The following is a 24,724-nucleotide window of genomic DNA, read 5'->3' as shown; positions in this document are numbered from 1 at the left end:
CGCGAAGAATTATTACTCTTTTAAAAGGAAAAGTTGGTTCAACACCTTAATAAATAGGTATCATAGGTATATATACGTCATGAGTTCATATTATTTTGTCGATCCCTTGTAGTTATTTGGGTAGTTCCTTGTTTTTTTTTAATCAAATTCACCACTTCTGTACATACAATTTATCAGATCCTATCTTCCGTTTTCATGAGGCTCTAAATACAAGAATATTGATATTCATTCATATGATAGAACCCATTATGTGAATTTTACGCTGATGTCTAATAAAGAAATACAATTATTTGGCATATGACATCAGATATAATAATATTTCATTAATAAGTATAAATAAAATTAAAATTACAAAAAAAACAATTACTTTCTAAATATTCTCAATATAAGGAAGATATGTCTGTATATCTTCGTAAAAATGTTATCTTTTATAAGTCAGTTCAATACGTTCTCACTGTGTGACTTTATATTGGATTATACAGCAGATTTTCCTGACATTTTGAACACATAAATACAGAATTCAATGATGTGTTATACTTTCAAAGGTAAATTTTCCGAAAAAGAGAAACTTACTGTTATGAATAATAACTTATTAGTCAATTTCATGATTTTTGACATAATTTTTACATTAATTTTTAACCAGAATTATGCATATATGCATGAGTAATAAAAGCATAAAATAAGCAATAAAAATTAACGCATACTATCAAACAAAGTAAAAACCAAAGTATAGCATATATTGGACTTATGAAGCTAACAAATTTAACAAATGTATGGCAGTGTAAATGGAAGAGGAAGGAAAAACTATGCAGATACGAGTTATTAGTATCGAGATTTTTGTATATTATAAAGGAGAAAAACTCGATTTAATTAAAATAATTTCGAATTTATTAAAAACATTTGCAAGACTAATGTACATAAATAAAATATTTTATTTATATTTACTATACTGGGACAACATTTGGAAAATGTTAATATAAATACAAAATATGATAATATAATATCTTCTCTAATAAATTTCCTCTAAATTACATATTTACTTTATTTCATTAATAACACAGTTCACCCCATTAGTAGATGACCAAAAATCCGTTATTGCCTATATTATTGCGTTACTTTTGTTGTAGACTATGAAATGCCTTAACAGCAACCTACTTTAATATACACATTCGGAAAATAATAACGAAAATAAGAATCTTATTATAAGAGTGGTATATTATATTCAATAAATTAATATAAATTATTTTATTTTATTTAAAAAACTATAAATTTAATAAACAAAAATATGAATTAATATATAACATATTACTGGGCACCGAATAAAACAACGGAATAAGCTGGGGATACAGTAGCAATTCATTTTTTACATACTGTAGTTTAACTTTCTATGTCCCACTTAACTTAATTTTTTATTAAACGAATTATATTGACATTTAATTAGTTCATGAGATATATATATATATATATATATATATATATATATATATATATATATATAAATTATATTACAACAGTACACATTCATCAAAATATTGCTAATTACATATTTATAGCATAAAAATTTACACAAAGACGGTACTTGAAAAACTCAATTTGAAAAATTATGACACATTTTTTGAAATTAAAGATTCAGCAAGAAAACAAAGAAAATAAACCACCAGCACATAAAAATTAATAAAACACGAAGCATATTTATTTAAAAAAGAAAGAAAACAGATAGGTTAATATAGCCATTAGTGAAGTTTGCTAATGAATTTTCGTTTTAGTTTAGATTTTCCTCTTTTATATGAAAATAAGTAACGATATAAGAGTAATGATGATTATAGCAAATTACGTATATAATACCAGATGTATTATTACGGCGGTTAGACAAAGAAATCAACTGCAGCAACGAGAGAATGATGTTAATGGTGGCTCATCTATATGATGAAACAACGAAAATATCCTGAGGTCACAAATATGTTTCTCTAACAATTCTGGTTAAATACATTTATTGATGTCAAAAATCATGAAATTGACTAATAAGTTATTATTCATAACAGTAAGTTTCTCTTTTTGGGAAAATTTATCTTTGAAAGTATAACACTTCATTGATTTCTGTGTATTACATCAAAATGTCATGAAAATCTGCTATATAATTCAATATAAAACTCACTCATTCACCATATAGTTTGTGTTAGACACAGCACCTAATAGTAAAGTAATTGTCAATATGTTTGACTGATGAAAGGATGTAAAAAATTATTTTTATTTTTTCAAAAATGTCGACGTAATGGCATTGGAGCATATTTATTACATTGTTAGCGAATTGTTCACGCATGTTTTAGTATCTCAGAATTGTATTTAAAATATTGCTCGCTGTGTGTAGCGAAATGCCTAGAACTTCCAGGTATTTCTTTGGGTAAATTGACTATTTTCGGTAGCCATATCCTGTATTTTTGCGACGGGTTCTGGCACTTTTTGAAAGTTCTTTGCAAACTGTCTTCAATGCTTATACGTCCTCTTTTAAATTGGCCAGCTCACAAACATTTATTGCATTGTATACCAACAAAGCCGCTTTGAGAGACCTGCCAAATCATTTACGACTGACGATCAACAATGTTAAATTTTAACATATCCGATAAATTTCTTTATTCAAAATGTGCCGTAGCAGATTTCAAGCTTGGTAGAATGATAATATCAGGTCATAATGTTATTTTATGGCCTATTAGTAACCTGATGAAATGGTTGCCATTATTTTTGAAGCAAAAATATTCTAATCATACTAAAAGCCACGTTGAATATAAATATGCTTTGAATTTTGCTTGCCTTACTTAGCTCTGCTTGATCTAGTTATGCCACTTTAAGATATTTTTCAGGTATTAATATTTGTGAAATGAATACACACTAAATACGCAAAAAGAAAACTTATCAACACTAATAATAATTAAGGTATTATACGAAAAATACGGATACATAGAATTTATTTAATATTAATTTTTATCCAAATATATAATAATTACCTTCGTAATATCCAATAGGTTACAAAACCAATACGTTGTCCCTCTGATTTACATCCTAATGTATAATCTTTATTAAAAATTTAACAGATAAAAATACTTATGTTAAAGTATGTTAAAGGCATATATTAAAATATGCTTATTAAAACTTCCTGTGATTATTTTCAGCTGCCTTCCAACACGTCCGACAGAATATTGAAGACTTAGATGGTAAGAGTGGAATTAATGAGACTGACTTAATATTCCTAAAAGGACTTATGGATAGTCCCGCACTAAAGAATTTGGTTAAGGTAAGTACGATGCACGTTTAATCAATCATATTACTAAAACAACAACACCATAATTAAGGTTACTGATTGTCTGTTTATAGCAGAATGATAATTAGTTTTCATGTATATATTTATTTTTATGAAGAACAAATTCCATTATTTCATCTACATTTCTCTCGATATATAAACTTTCTGTTGGTAATATATTAGTAAAAAATATAGTGTAATAATTTACCGTACGTATCAATGCGTAAAAATAAGACGTTTTTAATGTATCACTATAAAATATTATTAAAAATAAGTTTTATTCAATAAGATAATCACCATTTTCAAAGTTTTAAAAGTTATTACGTCCTACAATAATACAAATTTTGATATTTGACAAAAAATACAAAACCAACTAAGATTTCCAACTTCTCAAAATTAAACTTTTTATTTCTTAAGTGTAATTCTTAGGTGAATCTAAACAACTTAATTTGCTAGTAAAGCGTATTTTTCATATCTTTGGGCAACCTTATTAATTCTGTTATGAAGTGCGATTTTGGAAACAAAAAATTTTTTTGAAAAAATGTGTTTGTCGTTGCACTAAAACTACTGTAACTTTTAAACTGACCGCTGGAATGACATAATAAATTTAAAATCACCAATGCTTCTCTTGTTTTTATGCTTATTTGGATTTTTTCGATCTGATATTTCCTTATTATTTCATTCAATATTGGACACCTCTTCGTCTTAATCCTGCTTGAATTCAGAAGGTGCTTGTTTTGTTATTGTATATAATTACAGAATTTATTTTTGTTGTGTGTATTTCTCTGTATTTTCTAATCTTCAGCATTCTATCACTTAATCCTTTTTGTTTCAATATTAATAATATTTCTCTAATTGAATTTCACGGAAAAGGATTAAATGCCCTTTCCTAATCTACAGCTAAGTTAGGAGTTGTACTTTTTCGCTTATTTGTTTTATGCTGAATCTTTGGTCTTGGGCTTGGTCTGTAATCCCCTTCTCTTTCGAAATTCGCTATGTTATTTTTTTAGCGATTAAGACAGATTTCTTGACCAACCTACCCACACCGTCATTTAGGACTCAAGTCAATATAACAAATTGTCTCAATCTTGGTCATTCACGTTTCGGTTCCATCATTGTCATCTAATTTACGTAGATAGCGATCCCATTGTGAGTTTTGTTCACATTTGCCAACATCTGTATCAGAATGTATGTCAAAATTCAAATACGGGTTGACAGAAACACTCTTACATGAGACAATACTAGGCTTCACCTAGTACTTAGTGTACAAATAAATGATACCCGCATTTTTGAGATTACTTATTGACGTACACTGTGTACTAGTACCACACAGTTTTCACTGGCTTTAGTCTCTTATAGTCCAATTTTCATATACTTCCTCTTGATACCATCTATTTACCTGCACAATATGATCTTAGTCCCCATGACATAAGTTCCAAACAATTTATTGTATTTGTTTGTTTTATATGTTTAAACCTAGTGTTGCAGTTAGCTACGTTCATTTTATTGTGTTTATAATTAACTTTCATTGATAACCTCTATTCATATAGTAGAGTGATCAAATGTATTATAATACTTTATATACATTGTTACCGGTCTTCAAATAACACAATAGTGTTGCAATCCGACTAAAGTGTTAATAATAAATAAATACATAAGTATTTTGTTTATGTCTGATTTGTCTGTTACTGATATTAGTCGGTTATCTATCTGTACGTTTTCATAGCGGTTCATGGCAAAGTTATTCTCCCTCTATTGAAGTTCCTTTTTCCACCCTTTTATGTACCGGAACAATGAGCGTCATTTGACAATCTTGCGGGGTCTGTTCTTCTTCCCATATTCTATTGTAAATTTCCACTAATATCCAAATGTTTTTTTGCCCTATTTTCTTAAATATTCCCTGAAAATAATTTTGAAAATAGGCACTGTGTACGATTTTAAAACTTTGTAGTAAAAAGTTTCTGGATTTTTTCTGCACTGCTTGTTTTCATCCTCCCACCAAATCGCATTCATATTTCTTCCGTTTCCTCTTCTAACTTTTGTTTTATCTTTGCTTTTATTTTCTTGTATATTTCATGGTGTAAGTTGTCTGTTGGTACAGTGAGTTGGATTTATTACTCTAATGTTATGTTTTCCTGTGAACTTCTGATATAGAATTATATGAACAGATATTTGAATTAGTAGTTTGTTAAAAAATGAATATAAAATATAACACGTTCAGTCTTAAATAGATTAAGAGAAGAAATATGCGATCGTCAGAACAAACTACAAATTGTCTAATCATCGGCTTTTATTGCCAATTTTTATTAGCAAATCAAAACAACGAAATAAAATTTTGATGTATTTTCAGCCATAAAGTCATAGGTTTATGCAAAATTTAAAATAATTTCAAATTTAGTGTGCAATTCTCTGTTCCGAAAAAGCAAGTTTTTGCCGTTTTCAAACTAAAAACATTGTTAAAATTGGTATTTAAATAAGATAACATATTACTTACAAAAATATTATTTACAAAAAAAATTAATAAATGATTTTACATTTTCTAAATTATTGAATAATAAACTGAAAATCTTGTGCGTTTCCTGATTAATAACATAATTTAAAAAACGCATTTAATTTCCGTTTACTACAAACAAAAAATTACACTGACCTTGTCTGCTCTTTTTGTTTAATTAAATGTATACAGCATATTACCTTTCATTAGTCTCTAATTACTGTGAAATGAATGAATAATTAGTTAAATCAAAACAAGGCGACATTCCCGTCCTTTTTGTTTTTGTAAATGTTACGCTTACAGTATTATGTTTTCGTAAACGTAATGCATCATCACGGCGATGTTTTTTAACAGCAAAATGAAGTGTAAATAAATGAATAATTATAGAGGTCAACGGGTAGGTGTTGTTGGCGATGTACTTAGTGCATATTCAGTTGTATCCGATTATCGCTGTCCTTATTTCTTTACATGATTTCATGACACATATTAAATCGTCGATAATAAGACCTTGTTTGATAAAATTTTATTAATGGCGCTTGATATGGTTAACTATTTTAATCAGTGTTATCATTACTGATTTTTTATTTAGCACTGTTGACAATATACACGAGTGGAATTTTTTGTTTTTATTGTTTTTATTTTATTTTGATTTTATTTGATTCTATACATCTTGCAGGCATTTTACGGATGCCATCACAAAAAATGTTTATTTTTTGAGCAAAAACCATTAATCGTGCTATTTTCTAACTTCTTCGTGTAGCAACCTTGAGGCATATCAAATTTTACATAGTGAAATAACGGTCTACAAAATATCCAGAAATATAATCCCAGATGTTGAACACGGGCGGGCAACCCCGAGACGTTTATCTGGGATGTTATTGAAGGGTATTTTCAATTATTCAGTTACCAACCATCGTTTGGTTTAGCCGTGCCACCATCGACTGTTTTATCTATTTTGTATTTTCCACATTTTTATATTACTTCAATAAATAACGGTCACATAATGTAGACACCACTGTTTTATTTCGTTTTACCTCCATTCACTGAGCCAAATCCAAATTACCCTAAATTCGAAACTGGCTGTCATATTGATGCGAAAAATTAGTAGTCGGACAGAGCAAGATTTGGAGAGTACGGCGGGTGCGATAGTATGTCCCATCCAAGTGCTTTCAAAGCTTCCTTTATCGGTTTTGTTTCATTTTATCATACTATAAAATCACTTTACCATGATTACTTTAACATTTGTTGTCGGTAGCGAACATTATTAACTGTTTCACCAGGTTTCAAGAGTTTGTAATACACCACACCACTGTGGTCCCACTAAACACAGAGCATTATCTTGTGACCAAAACCATTTGGTGTTGGGGTCGATCGGCCGGTTCTCGCAGGTGATAACCACGATTTTTTATGCTTAGGGTTATCAAAATATATTTTCTTTTTACAACCCGCCGCTATTCGATGCAGAAATGACTTCCAACCATATCTATGAAGCAGCATTTAACAGACGATTTTTCGATTTTTCATTTGTCTGTCATTCAATTAATGTGGTACCCATCTTCCCATCTTTTTGATTTTCCCCATTGCTCATAATCGGTCAGTAATCGTTTCTTGGGCCACATTTAATACTTCTGCCAATTGTTTTAAATTTAGGTTGGGTCTTCATCCAATAACTCCCGCCTCATATATTTTTAATTAAACGATGACTTTCAGCGGCTTTTTTCTTCTGATTAAATAAATAAAGCAATTCCTGCCGCAAATCCACATTTTCAGACACGGAGCTTGTCATTTTAAAAGAGGTATAAATCTATGACTGTGTTACATCGCAAAATATAACATGTGTAACTTTGAAGTTTGATATAAGTTAAATAAAAGTACATACGTAGCAAATCAGTGTTTACTTAAGCCTAGCTTAAGCGACATCTGCTGGAATAACCTGTAATGACTTTCCGGTAGATCTGGTAAAAGCTTGGACACTTCTACAATAATGTGATACTAAAGTCGATATTCATCTAAAATAGCAGCAGTCATCACTCGGGAAAAGTATCTACTTTTCAACATGATGCTTAACTTTTTACACTATTGTTGGTGTAGCAGGATATCGAACATTCATCATTAAATCTCACCACAATTGGCGATCAATCGCAACTGTTCTAGCCTTGGATAATGTTGGTCTCTTCCTTTTCAGATCACTTTTGATAATATTGATCTATGTATTTTTGGAGCTTTTTGCTACGCCCTTCGTATTTGTTCACTTTCATTCGACAGACGTGTCTAAATCATTAGAACCTGCGTCTCCTGTGAATGTGTCCCTTAAATGTACACTGATTGTCGCATTTTAAACGAATTATTTTATTTCAAATGCGATTTCAGAAAGAGGCATATAAATTTGCCTTAAGCATCGCATTTGAAATACCTCAAGCTTATAGATTTTATATTCTAACAGTATCCAAATTACAAATGTGACAAAGACTAATGCTAAAGAATTAGTAAAATAAGCCTTCAAAACAGGCTGATTTTATTCATGATTGTAATATTTTCTCTCTTCCACACTTCTCCTTAGAGAAGCAAAAGCTACTGCCTCTTGACCGATTCGATTTATTATTTCAGAAGTGCTTCTTTATAATACTGTTGTCTTTTCTTCATTAACTCATTGGCTCTGTACTGTGAACTATATTACGAAGAATGCTAGAAGACTTATCATCTGTATCAGCGAAAATTCTCTATTTGGACAAAACTGGAGTAGTGCCAAAATCTTATCTACATAATCAAGATTCGGTCGAAGTCCCGCCTCTTCTTCCTAGCTTGTCTCTTGGCGACCAAGACAAGATCTTCTCGACAATTCAGAGAAGGCCTATACTGTGTTTATTATTTAATTTCCTTTAGTATAGGGATAATTATTGCTCTCTTCCATGTTGAGAGTACTTTTTGTGTGAGAGCACATTGGTCTTTCCACACTTTAATTATTATATTTCCATGCGGAATTCGTCTAATGATTCTCATCACCGAAAAATTCAGTGAATGAAGAAACAGAGTTATGAGTCGCCGCTTAAATCGTCTTAAATGCCGCTGTTACATGAATAGTATTCCTGAGCATTTTGTTGCACATATCCATAATTGGATTTGGTTTAAATTGGATTGGATTGGTTTTAATTATTAATTAACATTTCCAAATAGTAGGCTTATTGTGTAAAATTATATTTAAGTTAATTTTAGTTATGTTTTAAGTTACACATTTATAAATAAGCTGAAAAAGCGCATCTTGTATCACCTGGCAACTGCACGAATTTTATGTGACGGATGATATATATAAGTATATTTAAAAAGTCCACGAACAACACGACGATTTCAGTACGTCGACACAAAAAGAGTAAAAGAGAAATATAGTACTATATGGGAAATATAAAGAATCTAGTCTAGATCATAGTTGGAATCATACCCAAACCAAACACTGAACCAAACATTAACAATTAGTTTATACTTAACACTGAGTAGAAAATTTATGCTATTATTTATTTTATTTATTACAATAGTATGTACTAGTGGATGAAGGCTATGTGTTTTTAATAATTTTATATTTAAATATATTATTCACTATTTAATTCACGCTTCCCTTGTTTCCTGTAATAAATTATTACAAATGTTGTTAAAAACAGGCAAAACTGGTGGTTTTTATTTAAAAAATTATTCGAGTGTATATTCAAGAACGATTTGGAGTTGTCGACAATAACTTTAATATAAAAAGGTGTTTTTTCGTGAAGCTATAGCTCCTAATATTTCATTTAATACCCTGAATTAAAATATGGTTTAATAAAATGAGGCTTATGAATGAGATATGTTCTAATTTCCTTTCCGCCAGGTTTTAATTGAAATTGTGCCACGTCATTAACTTTTCTGGAGCAACATTTTTGGAGAGTTTTGATCGTTCTGATGATATAATATTCGCCGGAATGTTTGTTCGGTTTAAAACGATGTGGTATCTGGGGAAAACTAATGAAAATAATAATAGTAGTGAATATATGCGTAAGCAATACAAATTTCGTTTCATATAATTTAGGTATTGAGGAAAATGAGATGAGAAAGTTTGTATATATATTTATTAATATTACACAAGAATCTGAAACTGTTTCTTTTCTTTAAAGTAAACGATAACGGTGAGAGGAATTCTTAGCAGTAATAATAAAACAGGACATTAGGGCCAAGTTATTCTTAATAAATAAATTTCCAAATTTTAGTAATTATTTCATTAAGAACATTTTTCAGTAGACTTACTTTTTCAATAAATCACGGTATATACTAATTAGTTCATAATTTAAGCCTCATAATCATGCATATATTCTTATTTAATTAGTAACTTTTGGTCGAAAATGAGCAAATGCAGTATTAATTTTGACCCGGCAAATTTCTCAACCTCAGATTTTTTTGTAAAATATAATATTTTCTGCTACTGCATGTACATGCAGTCTGTCAATTATTTCTCTCTGAGCTAATCATTTTAATTGGGCTTTCAAAACGTTATCCTTCATAAGACAACAATGGATGCTAATTAATGAAGATTGATGTTCCTGTAATACTGTCGTCATATTATTTATGAGCGCCAGTTTGTCTAGTGAAAATCAATATTTAGCAAAATATGATATTGCTTTTTTCTAAAACTAATTCCTACAGTAATTACATGTTTAATAATCGAAATACAAATTAATATAAAAAACTTCTTATATTTGGTGTTATTGAAATTTCTTATAAAGTATGGACAAAATGATATGAACACCATGCAATATAGTACATCTTGTTGCATGTTACTGCTTTCATTACATGCTCAATTTACATGCAAATTCTTAGGTTTTGTTTCATTGTATTATACGCTTTCTTGTGCATTAGTTAAAACAAGAGATTGGTGAGATCGTTGGTGTTCAGCCAGGGAGAGTGTCTGTGATGAAAACAACACAGCGGTTTAACGTATTAACGAAATTAACTAACAAAGACTGACGAATATTAAAAAGTATTGTGGTTATGCACGGTAAAACTACCGTGACAAAACTGACAGCAGAACTCAATACTAAGAGTAAGATTGTCTTGATAAAACAAGATGTCGTGAACTCTACATAGCCAAGAATCATGGAAGGGCTGCGATTGCGAAAGTCTGCGAAACTGCGGGGGAAGTGGTGCAACGTTCATAAAACCTGGACAATTAGTGAAGAATGTGGCGTGGTCTGATGAATACACGTTTCCATTGTTACCAATAAAACCAACCGTTGGTTGAAACCCCTAAGAATCCAACATCCAGTTTTCTAGAGTCAAGTATGGGGGAGTTTTCGTTATTATTTAGACGGCAATATCGTGGTACTGAACTGTTGCTCTCATTCACATAACTCACGGAATCATCGCGAACGAATACCTTGACATCTTCAGTTCTTATATAATTCAACTGATGGGGGTATATTTCCATGATCAACATACATAGTACAATATGTAGGATAGTACAAGAATGCAACAACATTTTCTTGGAAACTATTCAGGCGCTCTCGAATCTGTTTCGCGAAAAACCTTCAGCTGTTTCACAAATCTAATGGTGACTTAACACATTATTAACAAATATTTTTTTTGTATATTAGGTACTAATATTATTTTGTCCATCCCTTGTATATAGATTTTCTTTATGATAAATATCGCTTATCGGTAGAACACATACGCTTCACCTGATTTGTTAATAAAATTAGAAAATATATGTAGAAAAGAAACAAGTTTCTACCAGAAAAGGTTTCGTCATACAATATGGTTTCGAGAGTATCGGCGATCTGTTGTGGTTTCGTTTCTAAAATAATGGTGGAACAAACCATTCAACCGTTTTGGTATGATTCGATATGGGTTTTATGTTGTATCTTATTTTCTGAAATAAAATAATAAATTTAATATAAAAATGCTAAAAAATATTAATTTCTGTTTTGGATATATAAAATTATATATTTTATTATCTCTCTCTCTCTCTCTCTATATATATATATATATATATATATATATATATATATATATATATATAAAATCTGTATTTTATTATGTTAAAGTATATATACGGTAATATACGTTAAAGTATATATAATCTTTTTAAAAGCTATAACTTAATATCAACGTCTAATATCAGTAGATCTTAAGAATTAACACTTTGTAAAACCTGCTCTAGAATATACCAGAAAATACCTTGAAAACAGTTCCCAGTATTACATTAAAATTTAGAATGTCATTGTAAGCCATTAAGATATAGAATATTAGTATTTATATTAAATATAGTTTATAGTCGGCTTGGTTGGCGCAGTGGTAAAAGGCCTATTGTTGCGATAGTCGCGGGTTCGAATCCTGCTGGGGCATTGTCGTAAATTCATGTTTGTTATTGTTTGACATTTGTGATTGTCCTTAGACAAGAGTACAAAATCCGACAAGGAAAATGATCCCAGCCATGTCAGTAACCAGGCTGTCGTTAGCTGTCGGAGCCCACGTTAAACAAATTAATTAAGTTAAACAGTAGGTCCAGTCCAGATAAACCCTCGTTGGTAAAAGGATACTTTAAAATATGTATAAAAATAGTTTATTACTATTTTTACATATATACTATTATTACATTTTTAATAATTTTAAAATAATATTTGGTACATCCAAACTGAATAGCGGAAACTAAGTTTAAATTCTTGAGAAAACAAAAACAATAATCATATTATCAAGTAAGCTTTATTTGAGACTTATAACTAAAGATAAGTACAATAGCCATTATATTGTTCCTATTTTACTTTATAGGCTTTTTAGTTTTTAGTGGGCCGCTTGTGTATTGCTTAAGGAGAAGCCATCTATGATACAATAAATTTATTCATTATCATCATCATAGATATATTTTTAACCGACTTCAAAAAAGGGGGAGGTTCAATACTCTGTGTCAATTATGGACCGATTTACAAAATTCTTTTTTTATTCGAAAGAGTGCACTGCCATGTTGGTCCCATTGGAACCAAGTTAGGATCTGATGGGGGAAGGGGGGAAATCTAGGGAAAATCTCAAATTTCAAAGGCACGTACAGTGTTTTAAGATATTGTTTATATAAAATAATCAGATATTGGTGTATCATGTTATTGCTGAACTGATGTGATGAAAAATCGGAATTAGTTCAGTGTAATAGTCAGTCAGTTTGCTTTTTAAGCACTAACTATATGATACCAGACGTCGTAGAAACCTGAAGTAAGTAACTCTTTCTATGGTGTAATGGTTAGAACGTTCAGCTCACACGCAGAGGTAGTGAGTTCGATTCCCAATAGCGTAGTAATTCTTTTTGTTCTAGTTTGATTGGAATATTTGTCAAATCACCTGAACTAGGTAGCGGATCCCAGGGTCTGAAACATAACTAAATAAAAATAAACAAAAAACTTATTTAACCTATTAATACACGTATTTGATATTTTACCATATACACACCATTTGTCTTAATACCTACCTAAATATATTTATCTATTTACAATATTATTTATTTTAACTACTACCAACTGGTCAGTTTGAAGTCGGTGCCCAGTCTAAACAATACAAAAATGATAATATAATTTTGTGAAATATACACAAAATTAAATTATGAACAAATCAAATTTAATCTGTTGCTCGGCACAGACTTACTATATATATATTTTGACACAAAATCTAGTGCGCATGCCACTAACTGAAAATAAACAAATACATCCAATTTGCCAATGCTTATTACTGTAATAAAAAATCACGAGAAAATATTCCTCACGAAACAGAATTACAATTCGGTCGAAGGAAATCTGTCTGGGTTTTCATATTTTTTCGCTTTTCTTTTGTACGAATTTTCATGAGTTTATCTTCTTCCCTCTTCTATCGCAATGCATTAAAGTAAGTTCGATAGGGTTTCCAGGCAACTCTGCAGTCAAGCTTTTAATTTTATCGATTGAAAACATGTGCTCTGTGGGGTTGTTTATAGTGAGCGGCTGTCGCAGGGTCTGAGCTGGAAAATAAAATAATTCCGATTTGGATATTGTGTTTGAGGTGAGTTTTTGCTTTTCTTTATCAACAAATACATATATGAAACATAATGTCTTTATTTTTTGTTAAATGTTACCATTATATTTGTCTAACCTATGATATAATATGGATACGTTATTTTCAATATGATGAAATATATAATTCGAATAAATCGCCTAATATGTGGCGAAAAATATAAAGAATAAAAGGATAAATATAATTAAATGTATTTACTTTCTAAAATAATCGATGGGGTTATTAGAAATATAGTAATGTACTCGCTACGTTAATGGTATTTACAAGAAGTGTTTCTCATAATCTCAGGAATAATTGGTAAATAATAAGAACGTTAATCAACTTTTAAAAAGCTTTTAGTATTTTTTCTAAAACAGTTTTATTAGCCATCAATCATCATTTAGCTTTTAACCGAAAGCAATTAAAGTAATTAACTTCACAAATATGAATTAATATGTTTACTGATTATGTTGTATTGCAAATTAGGTTTAGTGTTGTAGACATAAAATAAGAAAAAAGTTGGATGAACTGTAATTAAAATAATTTCTAAATATTTTATTAATACTTATCCTTTATATAAAGTGTCGAGACATTGTATTTCTGATAATTTTTGGATTTAATTTCACTGTTGACTTATGTGTATGACTTGGATGTTTTTGTTTGTTAAAATTGAAAGTGTTATATGTTATAACACCATTTCCTAATCACATTACAAATACAAATAATAGAATCAAATAAACTTGAACTACTTATGAGGTGCTAAGTCTGAGAATCGTAATTTCTCTCATTCATAGAAATAAAATGTTTACGTATATGTAATCTAGTCTTATTGAGCATCTAGGTTAACGTTATGCATTAAATGTGTTTTATTTTCTCAAGATTAATGTCCTAGAATTCAGAAGAAATTAAATACATTTTCTTTGGTGTTTAACTTTTTGTTCTCATAATATGCATATTGATGGTTTCCGTCCATTATGCTTTAATTAACATTTTCACTTACTTGATCTTATCTGTTAGTGAATTTTTCAATATTTTTTTCAATATATTTGGCACTTGTATGTATTTTAATCATCTTTTCACATTAAAAATGCGTTTATTCAGACAAATTGGTGCAATATATATTAGTCAAAATATTTTGACTAACATATATTTCATTTCAAATCATTTTCTACAAGTGTTTCCCATCTTCTGGCAACATGAGGATACCGTGTAGAAAGAATGATGCTGGTTTGGCAGCGACCCAACCGTGGATCCATTTTCATACTTCTTTAGCATTTTGAAACCATGTGCTAGCTCAGTCTAGGCATCGATTTGAACAAGTAGTGATCAGAAGGTACTATGTTTATCGAGTACGCTGGGTGCCAGAGAACTTCCCATTCGAGCTGCAATAGTATATTACTCATAAATCTTGTAACGTTTTGTATGAGCAAAAGAAGGACTTTGAATCTGTTATTTATTATTATCGGTCTTTTCTCCAACAATACTCCACGTCAATACGTCTTTTACACCAGATAAAACTCGTCTGTTTCTTCCTCTTGCAATAAATAATTTCAAATGGCATTTTCAGTCAATTAGTGTGATAGCTATTTTCCCTTCATTTGTATTTTATCGCACGGAATCCTCTGTAAACCGTCGATTCATCAACAGCTATACTTTATGAAAGTCTTTAGTAGTTTGAACCGAATTTTCGCCCAAAAAGTATTTGGTTGGTAAATGGGATACGATGGAGTAGCATCATCGTAAGTTTTCAAAAATGTTTCATGGACTTCATGAGTTATATGTATTGAATAACTCAATAATAATTAATGGAGCACTGTTATAATTTGTAGAAAAATGTCAAAACTATCGAATATAACATTTAGGTTGGGTTGCTCAATAGTTCTTTATATATGTAATTGATATTTCATATTTTCATTATTATATATCGCTGATAAAAATACATTCAAGGGCTAAACATAAATTAAATATTATTACACTAAATACGCTGATTCTTTGAAAACATCGGTTAAATCATCAAGTTAAAAAAATCTAATATTTACCAAAATTTTATTGTGTACGCTGATTGAACAATAAAATTATTATTTTAAAAAATAATTTTTATATATACCTTTCATTTAATATATTATTTTTAAAATACCTTACTTTAATATGGTGTTGTTGTGATACAACGTTTGATTTCACAGAGTACAGGTAAAATAACCTTTTTGCAGGAGATAATTAATCATGTCTATAGTATATGCATCAAGTTCCAGCTGTTCAGGCTTAGTACAGGCATCAGATAAGGCGAACAATGTATTGTTGAGGAACTTCTAAACATATACCCAATGAGTAAAAAAGTTTATCATTTTATTCAACAAGCTGATTTAAAGGGAAGGTCTATGTTAATTCCAATGGTTGAATGGATTTATAAGATGTGATTGATTACATTGGATATACATTGGACATTGGATGAAATAAAAAATATCCTAAATGCAATTTTTCATACAAGAGCACTCGAATCTTAGAAAGGTCAATTATCCCATGTAGTGGTGTAGTAACATTGTATATATTAAACTGTATCTCTTACCAAGAGATTAAACGCATTTGAAACACTGAGTTGTGGATATTTTTCTATCTGATATCTTCCCAAATATCGCAATATTATTGCCTATTTTAATATTTCGTCCGTTTTTAAGTACAAAGAAGAATTGTTTGTTTTTTCTTATCACGCAGGTCCCCATTCCTGCAGCAGTTTTTCTTCAGATACCACATTTCAACAACGTATGTTGAAACATGATTGGGAATGTTGTGTGTATGTTTCATATTTTTTGTTTATGTTTTAATTTGATTTGATGGGTTTTGTGCTTTGCAGGCAATGCACCACAATTTTGTACTTTATGTGTCTTTTATACGCATCTTTTATGAGCTCTGAGTGAGATTTGATTTTATACTGTCCTCTGTCCAGTTATTATTATCATAGCCTACAAATTCAATAGCTAAGTTTAATCTGGACGTCTCATTTCTTATTGTGTTTAAGTATTTTCTACTTTTGCTCATTCTTTTGTCTTTTACATCAATTGTTTAATTCATTAATTTCAGAATTTTCCACTTCACAGAAACCCAAATATTACTAAATACAGATTATAATTACCATGTCAATTCTGTACAAGAAATATTCTCTGCTCACTGATGAAAGAAAAATCTTTTCGAACTGTATTCTTTATTCAACATGTTGACGTTAGTTATTGAGGAACATTAACAGGGTGAAGATAATTAATAATAGGCTTTTGGGTTCTTCTGTAAATTATTCTGTTAAATCCATATTACTATTTTGTAAACCTGAGTTGTTTATAAGGAAAGACGATATAGAATAGGAGAATTCGAAGACGAATTCTAGTGACTATATTATTTGCCAAGTAACTAGCAAAATAAAGCTAATAAGAATCGATTAAAAATCTCGAAGCCTTATTATTCAGTCTATATAATTTAAGTGTATTCAAAAAAGGAAAGGTAAACAAGCCCAACATGATTGAAATATTTAACATATCAACAAGTAGTCAGGTAAAAGAAACCCTTATATAAAATACTGGGAATAATTAATCATATGTGACGCAGAGCTCAGGTTGTCAGCATTTTTACCTCTCGTTTTTACTTCTTGTAATATTTAAACATTTTGAAAAGTTTTCAGTGGGTAGATTTACCTGGAATATGATATGACTTCAACAAATATCTTTCCTTCTGATTTTTTTTTTCATATAATATTTATGGTTTTTATTATATGCACACATATTTTGTGGTACTGTCTAATGAAGGATAATTGTATTAGATATTTTTGAATAGTCCGAAAATTGTATCACCACACGAGAAAAATGTGGGTTTTAAAATAAAATGAAATAAAGGTTTTTGCATTTAAACCCTACGCACTTCATAACTAGCTAAGTTGGCAGGATTCCGGGGGAAATTTAAGATTGTCCTCTTTTTATTAATTTAAATAACCGGAATAAAATTACTTACCTAGAAAAGTCACATGAGGGTGGCATAATTAAATTTAGTTCATACAAAAGTATCGCAGTTGAAGCTGTAAGATCAGAAAAGATGGATTGAATATTCTCAAAGATCCCTAGTTGTAAATAGTTACAATTAAAAATATCCATGCTTTGAAAAATATCTCTAGTCCTTGGATTATCGGCAAAATATTCGCAGTAAGGCTATCAAAGGGGGATTGAAGTTGCTGTAAACTAATATGCTCTACTGAAATTGGTATAAAAGCTTGCAGTCTAAGGTGTCCAAGCACCAAGGGCGGATTGTAGTTGTTCATTTGTTTAGTCGTAGACTATGGGACTTTATAGTTACCAAAAGTTGGAAAGCCGTTCCATGAAGGGTTTACTATAAAGATTTGGGTAAAAACTGGGCTGTTCAGAAGATTATAAGAGGCAAACTGGAGGACAAAAATATAGGAGATAATCATAAATATATTTACTATAAATATAAGTTGTTAGACGGAATAACGACCACGAACATCTCTTTGTTCTTTTCAAATGAGGTGTTATAAGGTCAATTGAAAAGTCCCCAGCCTACCATAGTAAAACAAATTTTTTTGGTAATTTTTTTTAATCAACTTAATTCCTTTCAAGAGTTATACACTGATTATAGTGACCCTCCAACTTTTCGATACCATTTTTGTAGTACGATTTGTCCTTTGTTTCAAAATAGGCCTCAGTTTCGACGATCACCTCACACAGGAAATAGTCGCTGGGGGTCAGATCTGGAGAATACTGTGGATGGATGGACTTTTGCCATTGTTTTTACGGATTTGTGACACGGTGCACTGTCTTGGTGCAGCAGCACTTTCTTTTCCTTCAAATGCAGCCGTTTTCCGGCGATTTCATGTTTCAAACGGTCCAGTATTGCTATGTAATAGTCGCTGTTGATGGTCCTTCCTTTTTCAAGGTAGTTAATGAAAATTATTCCATGCTCATGGAAGCGAGTTCATCGTGTGCAGTCCACGCGGATGGACTGGACTTTGGAGTGAAATAATGCAGCCATGTTTCATCCATTGTCACATATCGACGCAAAAACCCGGGTTTATTACGCTTGATCATCTTCAAACACTGCTCCGAATCATCAACTCGTCGTTGTTTTTGGTCAAAAGTGAGCTCACGCGGCACCCACTTTGCATAGAGCTTTCTCATACCCAAATATTCGTTTGCTATTTCATTAATTTCAATTTACGGTCATTCAAGATCATTTTGTCGATTTTTTAAATATTATTACCGACGTAACAACCTCTTTTGGGCGTCCACTACATTCATCGTCTTCGGTGCTAATTTCACCGCGTCTAAACATAGCATATTAATCATTGATGGTTGATTTTCGTCGGGCAGTGTCCCAAAACTTGGCATCAAGCCAAGTTTTTGCTTCAACTGTATTTTTTCCCTTCAAAAAGCAATATTTTATCAACACGCGAAATTCCTTTTATCCATTTTTTTCACAATGACAAAAGTTGCTTCACTCAGAATGCTATAATTCACAAACTAATGATCCAACAGCTGTCAAATATATACACGCATCTTCTGAGGGGCTAACTAAGAAAAATATCGATTTAATTCTAGTAGCGCCATCTATGTGTCAAGCCGTGGACTTTCAAATTCTCCTGTTATTGGGTTAATGATTCGGCTCCGATTATTTCAGAAAAAACGGCGCATTTAAGTCTGACTCAGACTTTGAAAGTAAAATTGAATTAAAATTGAAAATTAAAATTGAAATAACATTTTTGTTTTTAAACACAACATACTTCATGACTTATGAAATTGATTAATTTATAAAGGAACCAATATATTTTTCAAGCTACATGTAACGATCATCAAAATAAAAGAAAGAAAATAAAGTAAAATATAATGATAAAATAATAGATAGTAATTTAACTTAAATGGTATGCATATTTACTTAAATGAATCAATTAAATCAAGGCTTGGACTGTTATTAACTATTCCTACTTATCTATAATTGGAAACATTTCTGCAGAACTATTTTTGTGGTGTAACTGATATCATTAAAACAGATTTTAATTTAATGAAATAACAATTAAAGGGAGAGTAATTCTTTAATAGATCAAGTTTTAATCATAGAACAATTTTAATTGAAAAAAGATTTTTGAACCCGGATATATATTTGATATAAGAAGTTAAAGAGATGTTGTAACTTTATTTTGAATACTATGTAATTAATTTTGCTAATTAATATTGTAACTGTTCATTGATGTAAGAGAATTCTTTTCGATTTGTTTTTTTTAATTCAATATGTTGGCGTTAGTTATTGAGGAACATTAACAGGGTGAAGATAATTAATAATCGGTTTTTTGGTGAGTTAGGTTTTTCTGTAAATTATTCTGTTAAATCCATATTAGTATTTTTTAAACCTGAGTTGATTATAACGAAAGACGAAATAGAATAGGAGAATTCGACAACGAATTCTAGTGATTATATTGGTGTGTAACAGTGGTTGTAGTGTGTCACAGTGGTGTGACTGATATCATTAAAACAGATTTTAATTTAATGAAATGACTATTAAAGGGAGAATAATTCTTTAATAGATCAAGTTTTAATCATAGAAGAATTTTAATTGTAAAAAGATTTTTGAACCCGGATGTAAGAAGTTAAAGAGATGCTCTTGTGACTTTATTTAGAATATTATATAATTAATTTTGGCGAGCGTGCACGGTTTTTGTATTTCAACGAATATATGGTTTAAAGCAGATAAACATAATTGAATGCTATTTTCTTTTTAATATGTTAATTCAGTGTTAACTAGTTTTTTAATTCTGTGATTTATCATTAAAAAATACAGTAACATTTGTTCCTAGATCTATTATTATTTTATAATATTTTTACTACGAGTATCAAGGCAACAGCTGTACAACCTAAAAAGAAATTATGGATGTTAACCGATTATTTGGTATCAAGTTCATTGTTCTTAGTGAAGGCTAACATTAAGTATAATCGTAAAATATTTTATGTTGTCGAAATATATGTACAGTGATTCAATAATTAAATATTAGGTGGTTGATTGAATTCCTGATGTTTTTGTCTTTAAAATTATGTTTAAAATTATTTTCGCTGCCTTGTCGTGAAATTTGATTTGTGGCGAGTCTATGTGATTTAAGTAGCTTCTCAGAATAGCAGTGTTTATGATGTCTATTCGATAAATAAATTTTCCTGCTCTGTATTGTATACGAATTTCGACAAAATTTTGTATCAATAAAAACAAACCAAACCAAATAGTATTCTTCTATTTATAAAATGTATAATTGTTGAGCAAAATGTTTCAAAAGTGGTATTTCAATTTTAATGATCAACAGCGCTTTGTATATATTCCAAAATTTGGTTTACTTTACTTTGTTTCATATTGTGAACAATAATTGAAGAATTAAATTTGCAAGCTTTACCGGGCAAAGTTTCAACGCAAGCTCAATCTAGTTTAACAGGTTAATTGAAAAGTCCCCGGCTTGACACGTATGTTTTTTAGTTAGCCCCTCAAAAGATGCGTGTATAAATTTGACAGCTGTCGGATCATTAATTTGTGAATTATAGCATTTTGAGTGAGGCAACGTTTGTTATTGTGAAAAAAATTAATAAAAAGGAATTTCGCGTGTTGATAAAGTATTGCTTTTCGAAGGGAAAAAATACAATTGAAGTAAAAACTTGGCTTGATCCCGAGTTTCGTCGTTTGGTCGTGTCATGCTAAAACTCCAGTTAAGTTTTGCTTAAAACTATGTTGGAATTTCAAGAAACTATGCTCAGATTAACATTAATTACACATTAAAAGTGATCATACTAGTCAGTAATTCATCAAATCAATGGTTTATTTTCCTTTTAATATTTATCATTATTCCTTTATGGTCGATGATGGAAAACATATTGAAAAATAACTTATATAGAAATAATTTATTAACATCGTCCAATGATAGCTTTGCATTTTATTGTTGGCATTAAGAAATTCTTCGTCATAACTACTACAGAAAATTAATAATTTTCCAGAGTATTCAGCTACTGACAAATGTTAGTCAAAAGGCCTTTAATAATATAACTATATGAATTGGTTTTGTTTAAAGTAGTGTCAAATACTAAAACTGTTTTTGTAAATGTTGTAATGTAAAAAGAAATGAAAATAATTTATATATATAATATATAAAAACGCAACGGAAATGTGTGCTGGCATTATTTTAATAGAAGTCATGGGCTCCACAAATATACTGCAACATTTAACCAATTTTAATATGAGATTTAAAAATAAAAAACCTAAAAACCATGCAGATAGCTGTTACGTGCAATAATGTGTAAGTGTAAGACAGAAGAAAGCCAAATGATAACGATATGATAAGCCACCAATTGATTATGTAGAAACTATAACCAGTAGATGTTTTTTCAATAATTTATAGTATATATTTAATGAAAGAGAATAATTCCAATTTAAATGTTCTTAGCATAAGTATAAGATATTATTGCATTTGCAATTTGAGTTTACTGAAATATTGATTACTGAAAATTTAAATGTGCAAGCAGTGCCATTACTTAAAATTGCAGCTTTATTTGCCTATAACTGCGACTTGAATTTTCGGTTTGTGCATGCAAACGGTAACGGGCATCATTAAATCGACCATCAAATTAACCATAAATTACGTAAATATTAATTATGACTCAGTGATGTTTACGTTTACGGGTCATATTTAGAAAGTGCAATTTTACTTTATGCTCGTGGTCTATAAAAGCTGATGACGTTTAAATTGTCGGCATTTTAATTGTTATCGTCCGTAGTAGGTAAGGTCACGCGGTCAACGCCAGTATAATCAACCGAACGCCGCGTAAAATAAAGAACAAAAAACAGAACGCGCAAATAAAATCTAAACAGATTCAATTCGTGTTGGCGAAGGCGCATAACGGAATAGTCGACTTAACCTGAGACAAGTTCGTTAAATCAACGTGGGGGCTTCGGTAAAGTAACCGGCCAAAGTCAGATCGCGTCCCCTCCTGACTTGTTTCATTTTCTACTCGGTCTACCTTGGCAGACCATCGCTGACGCGTTCACACACACATATACATACACACACACCACGTATACCTGTACGATATTATAAAACACCTGCCTTATATCGTCGTTAAAAAAGTGAACCCCCGAAAAGTGGTCAGTGTTCTTCGTCAGTTTTCGAGTGATACAGTTCCAAGACGAACGTCGTTTCTTGCATGCGGGACGAGAAGACGACGAAGAGATAGAGACCATTCAGTAAATGAACTTTCCAATTGTCGGGTTTTGTGTTGTGCGGTGAATTGTTGTAACTTGACGTCATTCCGTCGATTATCTGCTGCTATGTGTATTATTGATGTGATAAGTGTGCGAAATCGGCTGGCCTAAAGGTAAATTAGTTACAGATTAGGTTCCGTTCGGTGGGTATGCGGGTTAAGTTGAAGGAATTTCGATGGATTGAGCGGAAAAAGCGAACGGTCGAGATCGATGAGCGTGAATCACGGTTTTAAAGCGCGGTCTAGCGAGCCACACCTGTAAAGAGTTAACGTTAGCGTCTCGCGATATGGCAACATCGCTAACAACCGATGACGGTTATTTTTTATTTTAAAATAAGTCTTTAAAAATTAGTGGCTTCGATAATTTAGTTATACTTCATACCGCACCTCAGTTCTATTTCGGCTTTACACTTTGTATCTCCTATTAATAAAATTTCACTTAAAACTACGAATTTGTAAGTAATGCCATATTATTTATTATTTATATTATTTATGCGTGCTTCAAATTAAATCAAATTACCTTATTATCAATTAACATTCTCGATATTTTAACACACACTGTTAATATTACATATATCTTGCTAAAAACCAGTTACGCACAAAATACCTTTTAATAACATATCCACATGGTGGAATTACTGGTGAGGCACTTTTGTATATATTTCAATTAGCATTATTATTAGGAATGTTTTGACTTAATGATTGCTGGTATGATTTTTTCAAGCTTGATATTATATCTAAGATAGTATATTAGTTATTACTTGTGGTTTTAAAAGGAGCGAATGTAATGTTTCAGACAGAAGGATAAGTTTATGTGAGTTACATAACCTCTTAGAATAACAGATTTTACTATGGCGACTGATAAACAATATATTCGACACATTCGGGATTTTATCAGAATTTCAAATGAAGAAATAATGTTTCAAAAGTATTCGTATATGTTATGTGTTATTGATATTGTTATGTTATTTTAGAAGATTGATCCGATCTGACAGAATTAGATTTTAGTGAATAAAATGTGCGCACCAAATGTGGAATATTCAAATCTTAATATTGGCCGATAAATTAGTTTAAAAAAAGCATTTTTTTAAATTTGAAGCTTAATTGTGAAAAATCGGGACAATTTATTTTATTCAAGCTATTTTTCATCGAAAGTTGCTCTTTTTCCCCATATTTCTATTTATGCATTCCATCTCGAAAGAACGATGCACCTTTTGGGGCTATCCACGTTTCGAACCCTTTTTTGGTATCTTAAGAAGTGAAGTGCTGCTCAAAAGCAAGGTTTGAAGAATAGGGCGAATGGGGTAGCATATTCAGCGCAATTTTAATATTTTCAAGTATGTTTTCACTAGTTTTGCAATATGTGGTCGGGCTTTATCATGCCGAAGAATAACATTGTTGTGTCTTTACTCGTATTACGACCGTTTTCCGTGTAGTACTCGGCTTAAGCGCATCAATTGTAGTCGATAGCATAACAAGCAGAATAGCGTAAAACTATAAAATTCGACAAGAAAAAACATTACAATCAACGCTAGTAACTAGCTTGGTTAAAAATGGTGTCTTTTGGAATAATATCTAAGTTAGTTGGTCATTGGATACTCAGTAGTTCTAAATCGAGGACCGTGGTTCGGGGCC

The 24,724-nt window shown here is 30.6% G+C and overlaps 1 protein-coding gene across 3 annotated transcripts in view; it reads left to right on the top strand.

Annotated features, from left to right (window-relative positions):
• Positions 1-24,724, top strand: part of vari (MAGUK p55 subfamily member vari) — a 109,931-nt gene that overhangs the window by 41,629 nt on the left and 43,578 nt on the right. For all 3 annotated transcript variants that reach the window (XM_076399853.1, XM_076399854.1, XM_076399852.1), the window contains one exon: positions 3,168-3,289. In XM_076399853.1, the coding sequence (XP_076255968.1) occupies positions 3,168-3,289 (122 nt within the window). The remainder of the gene's footprint in view (positions 1-3,167; positions 3,290-24,724) is intronic.

Source organism: Rhynchophorus ferrugineus, unplaced genomic scaffold (genome assembly GCF_030347505.1).
Source record: "Rhynchophorus ferrugineus isolate W39M unplaced genomic scaffold, kcgeb_rfMv2 rfM3, whole genome shotgun sequence".
In the NCBI taxonomy this organism is placed as follows: Eukaryota; Metazoa; Arthropoda; class Insecta; order Coleoptera; family Curculionidae; genus Rhynchophorus; species Rhynchophorus ferrugineus.
This window is presented reverse-complemented; position numbering and strand designations above follow the sequence as displayed.